This window comes from Apis laboriosa, unplaced genomic scaffold (assembly GCF_014066325.1).
Source record: "Apis laboriosa isolate Shangri-la unplaced genomic scaffold, ASM1406632v1 scaffold113_cov153, whole genome shotgun sequence".
In the NCBI taxonomy this organism is placed as follows: Eukaryota; Metazoa; Arthropoda; class Insecta; order Hymenoptera; family Apidae; genus Apis; species Apis laboriosa.
In genome coordinates this window covers 1,498,089-1,510,883 of record NW_025220892.1, presented here as the reverse complement: position 1 = coordinate 1,510,883, position 12,795 = coordinate 1,498,089, and the positions used below count along the sequence as shown (strand labels likewise).

The 12,795-nt window shown below is 24.6% G+C and overlaps 4 protein-coding genes across 15 annotated transcripts; 1 reads left to right on the top strand and 3 right to left on the bottom strand.

The window, feature by feature from the left end:
• Window positions 1-707: 707 nt before the first annotated feature.
• LOC122716055 (sulfhydryl oxidase 1-like) lies at window positions 708-3,207 on the bottom strand. Its single transcript, XM_043938762.1, has 3 exons — window positions 2,791-3,207; window positions 2,232-2,484; window positions 708-2,156 (listed from the first exon to the last, which is right to left on the bottom strand). The coding sequence occupies exons 1-3, from the start codon at window positions 3,068-3,070 to the stop codon at window positions 749-751; spliced, it is 1,941 nt and encodes a 646-aa protein (XP_043794697.1). The 5' UTR covers window positions 3,071-3,207; the 3' UTR covers window positions 708-748.
• An 805-nt stretch (window positions 3,208-4,012) lies between these two features.
• LOC122716352 (transformer-2 protein homolog alpha-like) lies at window positions 4,013-7,477 on the bottom strand. Of its 4 annotated transcripts, none has more exons than XM_043939376.1 (5): window positions 7,355-7,477; window positions 6,391-6,909; window positions 5,907-6,121; window positions 5,706-5,803; window positions 4,013-5,225 (listed from the first exon to the last, which is right to left on the bottom strand). In XM_043939376.1, exons 1-5 carry the CDS (start codon window positions 7,367-7,369, stop codon window positions 5,215-5,217), a joined length of 858 nt encoding a protein of 285 aa, XP_043795311.1. In that variant the 5' UTR covers window positions 7,370-7,477; the 3' UTR covers window positions 4,013-5,214. The 4 variants fall into 4 exon arrangements, with proteins under 4 accessions (XP_043795311.1, XP_043795295.1, XP_043795319.1 ...); XM_043939360.1 differs by having other exon boundaries at window positions 4,013-4,596; XM_043939384.1 differs by having other exon boundaries at window positions 5,706-5,800.
• Window positions 7,478-8,178: 701 nt separating this feature from the next.
• LOC122715872 (interferon-inducible double-stranded RNA-dependent protein kinase activator A homolog) lies at window positions 8,179-12,708 on the top strand. Of its 9 annotated transcripts, none has more exons than XM_043938427.1 (8): window positions 8,179-8,322; window positions 8,632-8,664; window positions 9,123-9,447; window positions 9,637-9,772; window positions 9,857-10,151; window positions 10,644-10,793; window positions 10,918-11,029; window positions 12,572-12,708. In XM_043938427.1, the coding sequence occupies exons 2-8, from the start codon at window positions 8,653-8,655 to the stop codon at window positions 12,706-12,708; spliced, it is 1,167 nt and encodes a 388-aa protein (XP_043794362.1). In that variant the 5' UTR covers window positions 8,179-8,322; window positions 8,632-8,652. The 9 variants fall into 9 exon arrangements, with proteins under 9 accessions (XP_043794362.1, XP_043794354.1, XP_043794400.1 ...); XM_043938419.1 differs by having other exon boundaries at window positions 8,179-8,332; XM_043938465.1 differs by lacking the exon at window positions 8,632-8,664 and having other exon boundaries at window positions 9,130-9,447.
• LOC122715910 (5-formyltetrahydrofolate cyclo-ligase) lies at window positions 11,147-12,152 on the bottom strand. The gene is made up of 4 exons (XM_043938496.1): window positions 12,042-12,152; window positions 11,682-11,937; window positions 11,438-11,485; window positions 11,147-11,350 (listed from the first exon to the last, which is right to left on the bottom strand). The coding sequence occupies exons 1-4, from the start codon at window positions 12,150-12,152 to the stop codon at window positions 11,178-11,180; spliced, it is 588 nt and encodes a 195-aa protein (XP_043794431.1). The 3' UTR covers window positions 11,147-11,177.
• Window positions 12,709-12,795: the final 87 nt, after the last annotated feature.

The window sequence follows — 12,795 nt, the reverse complement described above, 5'->3', positions numbered from 1 at the left end:
AAAAACTATAATATTAGTTTTCATTTTTGTTGAAAAAATTGTAGAAATCTAAAAAAATATTAGAATAAATATATTTTATCAAAATATTGAGTTTGATTTTAATATTTACACATAAAAGTTTAATTTAATTTATCTAATAATTGTCAATCTTACATATATTAGGAAATTTTTATGTAATAATTTGTATTAAACATAATGTAATTTATATTAATGTATATTGTACATTGGTAAGACTAGTTTTAAAAGCATTGATATTATATAATATTATATAAATGTTACTTAAATAACTTTACTATATATTATATTTTTTAATTTAATACAATAATGTTAAATGTATAGTTTATATTGAGCCTTAGAACTTGTATTTATTAATAAATTTTAAAGAAAATTATGTCATTTAAAGAAAAAATAATCTCATTATAAAATTTTATACATTAAGCTTAAATAATTATCACAATATTTTTTCCATTCTAACATATAATCTCAAATACTTAATGTATTGCAAACAATATGTATTACTAAATTAATATATAATAAATATGTATAATATTTTATGAATTATAATTTTAGTTATTACTATTTCAAACAGTAATTAAAACCATATATCTATTAATATTATATTTTTGTAAAAAAAATTATATAATTATGGAAATAATATATGTACAATATGTTTATAACACACTATACTTTCACAATTTTCTTATTAATTTTTTAAAAATGTATTTTTTTTAAATTTTAAATATTTTGATTAACAAAAATAAAAATCACATTTTGCAAGTAAACTAACATAATTTCGTTTTCTATAAGTTCTTTTGACTGCAAATTTTATGCATACTAATATGAGAATAATAGCAGATGCAACATATAACACAACACAAATACTTATGTCAAAAATTGTAAAATCCCATCCAATTTTCTTATTATTTGTATATTTATTTAATACAAGTCTTTCTTGTCTTATTTTCATCTTATTATCATCATCCTTTTGTGTGTTAACTGAATTATAATAATTTATTTTTTTATAACTATACTTTGTTTTAAGATAATGTAAAACATTTTCTTCATTCCAAGTACTATTATCATATTTACAATTTGGACAATATATTTTTGCTGGATACTGAATTTTTTTATATTCTGGATCTTCTGTATTATCACCTGATAGCCTTGCATTTACTTCATTATGAGCAGACCACAACCACAAGATACTATCATTAATATTTGATACTTCAAACATTTTATTTTTTGAAGCCATTTGGACAAAATGTTGAGAACAATCAGCACAACCAAAAAAATATTGTATGTATCCATACATTGCTTCTAATATTTTTCTTGGCTCATGTTCAGCATCTTTATTTAGAATAGCAAAATTAACTGTTAACATATGAAACATTGTCCAAAGACCACAAGGATATCCACGATATTCTTCTTTACTTCCTTTGCATCCAATCCATTTTGATGGTCCAGAATATATAGGTGACATTTCTTCTTCTATAGATTTTACTATTTGACTAAATTCTTCTCCAGATATATTACTTCTTTTTAGAATAATATCTCTAATAGTTTCTAGAAAAATGTTACCATATTTTAGAGGAAAATATTCAGCTAATACATTTAAATATTTTTTTAATGCATCCATTTTTTTATCTTTTATCATTTTATGTAATGGAATTTCATGAGAAATTGAATATTTTAATGTATTTTCCAAATCAAGCTGATATAAATGGTCTCCATTTTTTTCAATATTTTTTTGTTGCTGTTCTATTGCTTGTAATTGTTTTGTCGTGCTAATACTTAATTTATGATTTTCATTTTTTATTGAATGATTTTTGAAAGTATTTTCATGAATAATTTCTCCTTTAGAAGTTATAAATTCTTTAATAATGTTATAAATACCTTCCCTTGTAGGTATTCTAATTTTAAGATTTTTTTGTGTTTCATTACGACCTAAAACTATTAGACTTGGAAAATTTGTGATTTTGTTTGTTTCGCATAATAATTCATTATCAGATAATACTCTTCTCATTTGTAATATTTTAATTTTATGCATATCTAATATAACTTCTGCACCTAAATGTGAATCTGTTTTTTCAAATAATAAAAAGAAATATTTTACTGTGTTTGGAATAGCTTTCCATATGTTTGTTGTTTCATAATTTCTATAATATTAAATAAATAGTTAATTCATATTATTTAATATAAAAATTAATATAAAAAAGAAGATATTATTATACCTATAGGGTGCTATATTAGGCCATGAAATGCCTCTTCCTTCTTGTTGTTCTCTTTCTAATAAATCTATTAAACTATGTCTGAGTTCATTAAGCTTATTATATTTCTCCATTACTAATCCTAATGATGGTGAATGTGCATTTACAGAAAAATATTTAAGCATGGGATAATGCATAATCTCATATTCTCGACAAATCGGATTATTATCATCATCTGCACAATCTATAGCAGCAACTACTACAATATCTCTCCATGCTAAAAAAATTAAATTAAATTAAATTGAAATAAAAAATATATTTAATCTCGCGTATAATATAAAAATTTAAAGATTTTTCTTATAGATTTTTTAAAAGTATAAAAATACATATTTATTTATTAATTAAATTCATGATTTTACATATTTTTTTATAAAAATTTCATGCAATAAAGTAACGATATATAATAAAAAATGTTTATATTATGTTAATAATCAAATTAAATAAAAAATATCAAAAAATAATAAAATAAGTAATAATAATAATGTTTCTTCAATACTTTGATCATGTTATAATAATTACTCACCATAAATATCATTAGCAAAATCTTTCCAGATTGGTGCAAATCGAAGACAATAACCACACCAACTATTATAAAATTCGACTAACCAACTTTTTGTATCTTCATAGATGGATGATTTAAAATTAGTGACATTTAAAATAACGACATCATCACTAGTATTATACAATCCTTGTGTAGGTATCTGATTCTGATATGGTTCTTTTGGTACGGCAGCATTACAATCCACTGTTATTATACTGATTAACCATAATTTCCATAACAAACTAATATCAAAACGATTCATGTTTTCTTTTCGTAGATCGTACTTTTCTTAGCATAGACACATAACTTGATATTTTTATTAAGGCGCTTTTAATGTACAATGACTTTTGCAAAAGTTACGTTTTCATGATATGTTTTAATATCTTTTATTGAATTGAATTAACGGATTTAAATCACATATTCGAATTTATAATCAGACATCAAATAAACAACTAATATTTGCTTTTCTATATATTTAATTTATTTATGGAATTATATCAATATAAACATAAATATATAATAAAACAAATTATTTTTAAGATAAAAATGTATAAATATAGTTCTATGAAAATAATGAAAATAAGCAATCGTATAATAAATGCTAACAGTAATAGATAATAACATTTTATATAATGATCAATTTTCACATTAATATTTAGATAGTCAATATATATAGTTCAATATATTTTGTTATTTGTTTACTTTTGATAATATGATGAACTTTCGATATATAGTAATATATTGAAATATAACATACGAATAAATGGTATGTACGTTCAAATGTTTTTCCAAAAAAATAATTATAAATGTAATTATATTGATATAATAGCATCTTTTAATTTACCATTAAATTTTCAAAATAAATCAAAATAAATATTTATAAACATTTTTGCATAATTTATATTAATATCAAATAAATTACACATATTATTTTTGCTATTAATGTGAAATTTAAATTTATATCAATAACGTATTTACAGCATTATTAATCAATCTTTTATAAATAATATTTTTTAAATTATATAAAAATTTTTTAATATGCGCTTAATTTTTATTTTCCTAGTCATGAATTTACATCTACAATTGTGATGCTATTTTTTTATAAAATTCTGCTAAAAATTGTTATGAATGATTGTAAATTATTCATTAACATAATCTTCTGTAAATTCTAAAATAATAAATGTCAGGTAAATAATAATTTGCATTAAAAAAAAAACCATTGTTTATTAGTTGTTTCAATTCGAATTTCCGCTGCTTATTCCTATACAAAGTGAAAACAATAGGATATCACCCTTAAGGATACATAGGAGGTTTTAGGATGGTGGAGGGAATAAGGGCGAAGGTATATATGTTTATTTATTTTATAACACCTAATTACGGATATATCATTTAACCAAATCAACTGATAAAGAATATGATCAGTATAAACCTTGGAGCAGCTTACGCTCTTTCCTACTCATAAAAGATTTCGATGTTTCTTGAATATTTTCTGAAACGTTCGACCAGTTTCACCCCCAACCATTGGCTTGTCCAGATCGGGGGCCTGATGATCAACGATTTCTTACTGTCTTGAGGCTTGCAGTTCTTCTAGGCTTGAGACTTCTCAGCCGGTAAGGAATGTGATTCGGATCATATTCTTTGTCACAAGCGCGAAAAACCTTCAGATCTTCGAAATTCGAGCAAGACAAACATCTTCAGATATCTTGTCTTCAACTTTTCAAAACTTTCATTTTTTCAGAGTGAAACTTCAAACTTCCCTCTATCATCCAATACCTCTTGATTCAAAACCTTATAAACAAACAAACAGGTTAGAGAACATACTTCTATTTTTAATTTTATTTTTGTTTTGTTTCGTTCTTTTCTGTATGTGTTTCGTTCTTTCCACTTTTTTTCTTTTTTCTTTTTCATATAAACATTTAGGAATACCACATTTATATCACATTTCAGTGATATTTAAAATCCGAATGGCTGGAATATAATTTTTAAGTAAATAATTAAAGTCAAAGAAAAATGGAAATAATTATATTCCAACCTTCACATATCAGTGTTATACCGTTACAATAAATAAACCTTATCTTCATAAAAATTCATCCAGAAAATAATAGAAACATTATGAAAATAAGGTTTTTATCCATTCTAACCTTACTCTTTCATGCAAAGAATATACTATACTCCTTTGCATATTAGGTTATTTCATTAATTGATATTTTACAATATCGTAATTTAAATGCTGTAATTAATTGCATATGATGCAGAACTAGGTAAGGTAAGAATAGTAGTAAGAATGTAGCATTTGCATTTTTTTTTGACCCGGTACAGTATTGTTAGAAGAAATTTGAGGTCAAAGGGTCAAGTCACATAAATGGTCTCCCAAACATCTGGCCTCTCGCATCACACTCGTGTCACTTAATATCGACCTGAAATTCATTAAGCAACAAAAACTATGATTGTTTGACCCATGTTACGGGTTACACTTAGTTACTACCGTACGATTTATTGGATGCATTCCTTGATGCTCCTGTCTTCCATTCTTGCTAATTTAACTACTTATTTGTACTTTACTTAAACATTCTTCTTGAAAATAAATATAAGCAATCTATAAAAATAAGAATCTAAATCAAGAATTTCTTATAAGTAAATAATTATATAAATTTGAATTAAAAAAAAAAGTATTATATTGTATCTATGAAAATTATTTATTTTATTCAATTTGATTTCTTTAAAATTTAATTTAATATTTATTAATTAGTTAATTTATTTAATAATAATTTTTTTAAAAGGATATTAATAAAATATATATTTGTATATATTATATACTATGTAAATATTTTTAAAAGATACCTATTCATATAGATTGCTTATATTAGGTTATATAATAAAACAAAAATTAAACTTACGTGGTGAATAAGAGCGTGATCGAGATCTGTCATAACGACCGCGACGGCGATTGTAATACGGGCTAGGTGAACGTCGATAACTTCCTCTATAACTACTGCTTTATGAAAAAAAAAACAATTGTATTTTGTCTTTTTTAAGTTCTTTTTTAAATAAATTATTACTATATGAACTATTTATCAATAATCAATAAATGAACTTACTCTCTTCTTCTAGGCCCATCCCATCCTCTATCATGTAGATGTGTAGGTTTTCCTAAATATATTCCTGGTGTTGGTGTATGAGCTCGTTGCGTAATTGAATAATCTACCCTCATTCTTCGACCATCAATTTCCATTCCTGCACACTGTTCTTTTGCTACTTTAGCATCTTCAAGTGATTCAAAATATACAAAACAATATCCTTTAGAATGTCCAGTCTAAAATATAAATATTTTCATTGTTAATGTGTTTTAAGTAAAATACATAATATAAATATAAAATATTTTATTTATATAAAATAAAATGTGACCAGAGCCCTTTAATGTTTTACATTAACTTAATGTATGAACATTCTAAATCTCTGGTATAATTTATTATATTCCCTTTGCAAAATTGTCAAGGGATAATATTAATGTTATATTTTTCTTTAATTATGGTACATATATTTTAAAATAATAATTATAATATAAATACTATATTAAATTACCTTTGCATCAATTACAACTTGTATACGTTCAACAGGACCATATTTGGAAAAGATGTGATGTACTTGCTGTTCGGTTGTAAAAATAGAAAGTCCAAATACACCTAAGCATCTGGAAGGAGAGGGATTTTCCCTGTTTCCAACATGACGTCGTCTAGATGACATTGGACTGCGGGAGTGTGAACGATAAATGGTCCTATCACATTCGCGAGAGTAACGAGAACGGAAGTATGATCGAGATCTGCTTCGGGAATATCGCGCAAACCTGTGAGTAGAACGACTACGGCTGCGACTACGACTGCGACTACTACCACGATGACCTGCACTGGCATATTTGCTGCTACGATAGGACTTTCTTCCTCTTGACACTGAACGGCTTCGTGATCTTGAATATTCTTTTACTGGTCGGTGCGATTCTTTACGCTCTCGTGATTTACGTGATCTTGAATGTGAACGCGAGTCTCTTAAACCACCATCGGCTGTTCTTGGTCTTCTAGGACTTGCACTACGACTACTACTTCGCTAAAAATAAAATGTTTTATAATTATTTAAAAATTATTCTATTTTTTTATTTTTAAAAATACAAATTAAAATAATAAAATATGAATAAAACAAAAATTTACATTACTACTATATATTAAAATATACTTCAAATAAAGAATTTATAAAATTTTTGTTATATTCAAAAGCTTAACCCTTTTTAAACTATATTTAAAATATTATCTTTAAATAATAAATGTATCGTACAAAAATAAAAAAAAATTATGATATCAATATTAATAAATTTTCGAATTATTAAACATTTAAGATTAAGAAAAAGAGCATTAAATTATAATATAAATTTATAACATAGTCGAAACGTTGATGGATCGATAATGGCTGTAACTAGCCGCATGTCGTTATGACGATGAAGTATATAAAATTATACATAAAATTATTATTTAAGAAAGAAAATTAAAAGAATTACCTCAATGTCACTCATTATGGAACTTTAAATATGAGTAAATAGAATAAATGTAGCAAAAACTGATCAAACGTTCAGAACAATGCGCTGTGGCGTCAGTATGCAAAAATGGCGTACGATCTTTGGACCGTTTCAGCGGGTAACAGCCGGAAATGATGATTCCAGGTGGTATACAAATGCGAAACATACTAACATCCGGTGTTGCCGGAGAAACGAAGATAAAAATTGAAAATGGCGATATATTTCCCGAAAGGCGCCAATTTAAATATAAACAACATATATAATTATAAATTACTATATTATGCTAACATTAAAATTAAAATGCTATAAAATATGAAATAACAAAAATTTATGAAATGTATATTATTTATAATTTGACTTAAACTATTTATTAGTCTATTTATTAAAATTCATTCATAATATTAATAAAATGTATTAAAATATATAAAACTAATATATCTTTTAATTATATGTATTTATATTACAATAAAAATTGAATATAAAAAACATTTGAAAATTTAGAAAATGAAGGATTTAATAAGCTTTTTATTAAAATAAAATTTTTTATGCTTAACATATTTATGTTATGAGAATATAATTATTATACATTGTATTTTCTTTTAAGATTAAAATAATTTAAAAATATTCTAATATTTTTACATTTTAAATAAAAGAGATTTTTTTTATTTTAAATATAGAACAAGCATTTGTTTCTGTAAAACCGCCAGTAATGCACCTGCGCAGGAAGATGCGCGTGCTCTTTGCGTCTATAAAAACTGTTCACATCGCTTACTGCGGCAGAATCAGAAACGAGGAAGATTCTCCGGTAGTCAGTAAACCACTTTTCTGTCGTCAAACGGATCAAGCTTTTTGTGAGACTTGGATCGGTCACAAAAAGCGGGATTCGCTTTTCGCATAGGAATTGGCCTGTTAAGGAGCCAGTTTATATATATATAGAACGTTTGAAAATTGTGAGTAAAGGTAGTGACTTTTTTGATTTTGTGTAGCGGACGATACTGTGACCGGTTGGTCTATGCACTTCTTTATCATCGTTTTAAATAGAATCCTGTCAGTGATGAAAGTCGTCATGGACTTTCGGTTCTCGGTGAAATTATAATAAAGCTTAACCTTTGTATTTCGTTATTGAATTTTTTAAGCTTTACATACTAGAATTAATCAATGAATTTTATAACAATCATGGCCGCCAGCCGGTTTTCCTACCGTTTTATACTGCATAGATCTTGTGTTCCTCATTAACTACTTTACTAAAATATTTATAGGATTTTATTATTGAATATATTATGGATTCACATGTTAGTATAAATTATTTTATTTTTTACTTATTATATGATATATTAGATATATAAGAAGTAAATTGATAAAATATTTATTAATAGTATGATTTGACAAATCATTGAAAATCTATTCATTAAAAATATTTTTCACGTATATTTTTAAACAACATTACAGATTTGAACATTGATAAATAAAGATAATTTTTAAAATTTTTGACATTTGATAGTTTTATTATTAATTAAAATTTCTTTATTTATGAAATATTTCAGTTGTATGAAATTTATGATTTAAAATTTAATAGAGATTCAATTGTTAAAAGAAAATATAAATTAAATTATATAGTCAAATCAATACTTTTATATTTAATAATTATATTATATAAACTATATTATTTTATAAATAAATAACACATAATTTTGTCATTTATTAAATTTTTGAAATTAAACATTTATTAGAAGGTTTATTATAATTTTAGGCTGTAGAAATGGAAGAAATTCATCAACCACAACAAGTTGGGCCTAATATGATGCCCAGTGTAGGTGGGGTTCCTAACCATTCAAATAATGTTAATCGGCGTAACAGAGTTCGATCATCATTACATAGTTTGATGATAGGAAAACGTCCAATAAGTGAGGCTGCTCAATTGGAGATGAAATCATTGTCTAACAAAACACCAGTTTCTATTCTTCAGGAATTGCTTTCTCGTAGGGGCACAACACCAAAGTATGAGTTAATACAAGTAGAGGGTGCTATCCATGAGCCTATTTTTCGTTACCGTGTTACTGTTGCTGATGTTGTTGGTTTGTATCTAATTTTAATAATGCAATTTAGTTTTTAAATGAATTAATTTATGAAATTTTTTATTCATTAAGGGATTAAAGAATTATAGATTTTTTTATTTGGACTTATTTTTTTTATAAAATTAAATATGTATTTTATTAAATGAAAGTGATAAATATCTGATGATAAGTATCTGATGATTGAAGCAGATCCAATTGTTTCAGCAATGGGGACTGGAAAATCAAAGAAAGAAGCAAAACATGCTGCTGCAAGAGCTGTATTGGATAAATTGTGTAGATTAAATAGTGAATCACCAGATTCTCCACTTCCAAATAGTATACCGGAGTAATAATTAATAACAATATATATTTTTTATATATTATAGTTTATATATTTCACTTAATTTATTTAATAATTAACTTTATATAGTTCTGAGAATTTGCAAGAATTATCTGGATATGGAGAAGAAAAAATAATCACAAATCCAATTGGAGCATTACAAGAAATGTGTATGTCACGTCATTGGCCTCCACCAAAATATACAATAGAAAATGAAGAGGGTTTGCCACATGAAAGACAATTCACAATTGTTTGTTCTGTTTTAAAATATCGAGAAGTTGGTCAAGGAAAAAGTAAAAAAGTTGCAAAAAGACATGCAGCTCATAAAATGTGGCAAGCTTTACATTATATGACTACAGAAAATCCTAATATAGATGAAGATGAGGTAAGATTATTTTGTTTATTTATATTTAATTTAATAAATTATGTACTTAAATCATTTAAAATCAAATATCATTTTTTTTATATTTAGTTATATGTTTTTTTGTATTTAGTTACATATAGTGTTAACATATTGTTTTATATAAATTGTGTACTGTATGTATAACATGTATGTGAATTATTTTTATGTGTATGTGTGTGTATGTTTAGTGAAGTGGAAGTGATTTGCTACTGTAAGCAGTATTATGAAATATAAGCTACCTTTCTGATCACCCTAAATCTATAACGGATAATTTATGTTAAGATCTCAATTATGTGCAATTCATATGTGTATTTGTATTATAAATCATTAACACAACAGCATATATTTTCAACAATAACACGCTTGGATCATTTCCACTTCATTCTACTCTTAATGTAAGTGCAGTCATTGGTAAATTTCTTCCAATGATAAGCATGTAATTAAAATTTTACATATATTAATTGTCCGTTATAGGTTTTACAAAGAAATGCAAATGTGAGTGCCCGTTATGCTGATTTGAAAGGTAGCAAAATTTCAACACTGACTACTATTCATAGCCTTAAGGTTTCACAATTTCATAAAAGTTTGAAGTCATCCACTGGTGTTAAACTTTTTGAATTACAGGTTTGTAGTGTAATGAATTGAAGCACTACTAATTGTTTTTAAATTTTTAATTATAAGAAACTATAAATTTTTTGATTAAATTTTTAATTTTATTAAATTTGTTATATGATTTTTTCTGTTACAGAACACATGTTTGAATGATGGTGATGTAAATTTGGTACAGTTTTTGCAAGAAATTGCTTCAGAGCAGCAATTTGAAGTAACTTATGTTGATATTGAAGAAAAGTCTATCAGTGGTAAGTGATTAATTTTTTATATTATAAATTTTATTTAATACATTTTTATATTTAATTTATTGAAAATAAAATTACATATAATATGATGACAAATAATAGAAACAAATAGATAACAAATTTTTTTTAAATATATGTTATATAAATATATTTATTTTTCTGTAAGTACAAGATCCAAAACAATGTCATTTTCAGATGTAGGAATATCTTCCCATATTTGTTCATTAAATGCCACTGCAATTAAATGTGGTTTGTTTTGTTGTTTCTTTAAACATAATTCCAAAAATTTGTCATAATAACCCATTCCATGTCCCAACCGTTTCCCTGATTGATAATATATATTATTATAATTTATATAATAATATAAGTTTTTTTTTCTAGAAGAATTTATATAAAATAGATTTTACTTACCATTAGTAGTAAATGCAAGACCTGGTAAAAGTATTAAATCTAATCCACCTAAAATATCATAAATTTTATAAATTAATTTTATATTTCATTAATTATAATAGAAAGATTCATATATACAAATATTATTAATAATAACACTAATGTAAGATTATTACATTTATAATTAAGAAAAGTAAGACTATTATAATAATTTATAGAATTATAATGTACATTTATAATTCTATAAATTAATTTTAAATCTTACCTGTTTCCAATGCATTTTCTCTATTTTCATTATAATTTGGTTGTTTAATATTCCATTTAGTTAATGGTAAAGTTTCATAATCTTCCATTGAAAATAATTTAACCATTTCCATTTCTTTTCCATTATATCTAGGAATAAATACTTCCTTTTTTGTTTCGAATATATGTTTTAATATTGGAATTGTATCAATTTCATTTTTTGTACTTAGATATAAGGAAATTCTTTTACTGTTTTGAAATTGTGATAGAGAACATAGCTATAGATATAGAAATATATTTGTTAGGAACAACTTTAAATAAAAGTAAACATAACCTCTTGCATATATTATATATAAATTAATTATTTCTCTAATATACTTACTTTTTTAAATACTTTCATTGATTGTCTTTCTTTTTCTTCAGTACTAAGTTGTGCAATAATATTTTTCATTTTTTTACGTAAAGCAAATTTGGCAGATTTTATTCCAGTCATGATTCTATATTTATCTGCTGTATATATCCTTTGCAAAGAAAAAAGATCTTATATAACACATACATGACCTATGACATGATTATCATAACTTATCATATTTTACATTAATTTTTCATTTAATTTATATTAAATATTATCTTTAAATAATTTGTTATTTAAATTTATATTTTTTTAAGTATAATATATTATTTTTATATAATAGTTTTATGATGTTAAATATTTAAAAATCTTTTGGAAATATTTTTATTGATTTTTTGATTAGTTATTACTAATTAATTATTTATTTAATTGATACGATTTTGAAATATTATAAGAAAATAGTTGTTCAATTCTTAAAAATAATGTTACATAGAAATCAAATATTGATTGAATTTTTCAATTATTGATGAATGTTTCAATTTTATGTTTATGTGTTATAGGTAAATGCCAGTGCCTTGTGCAGCTGTCTACTCTGCCAGTGGCAGTTTGCTATGGTTGTGGTGTTACTAGTAAAGATGCTCAAGCTAGTGCTGCTCAAAACGCTTTGGAATATCTCAAAATCATGACCAAAAAGTGAGCCAGCGCTTTGCTCCTGCCAGCTGTCACTATTACCTGTAAATCTCATAATAATTTGCTGTCCAAAAACCAAAATAATAATACAGAT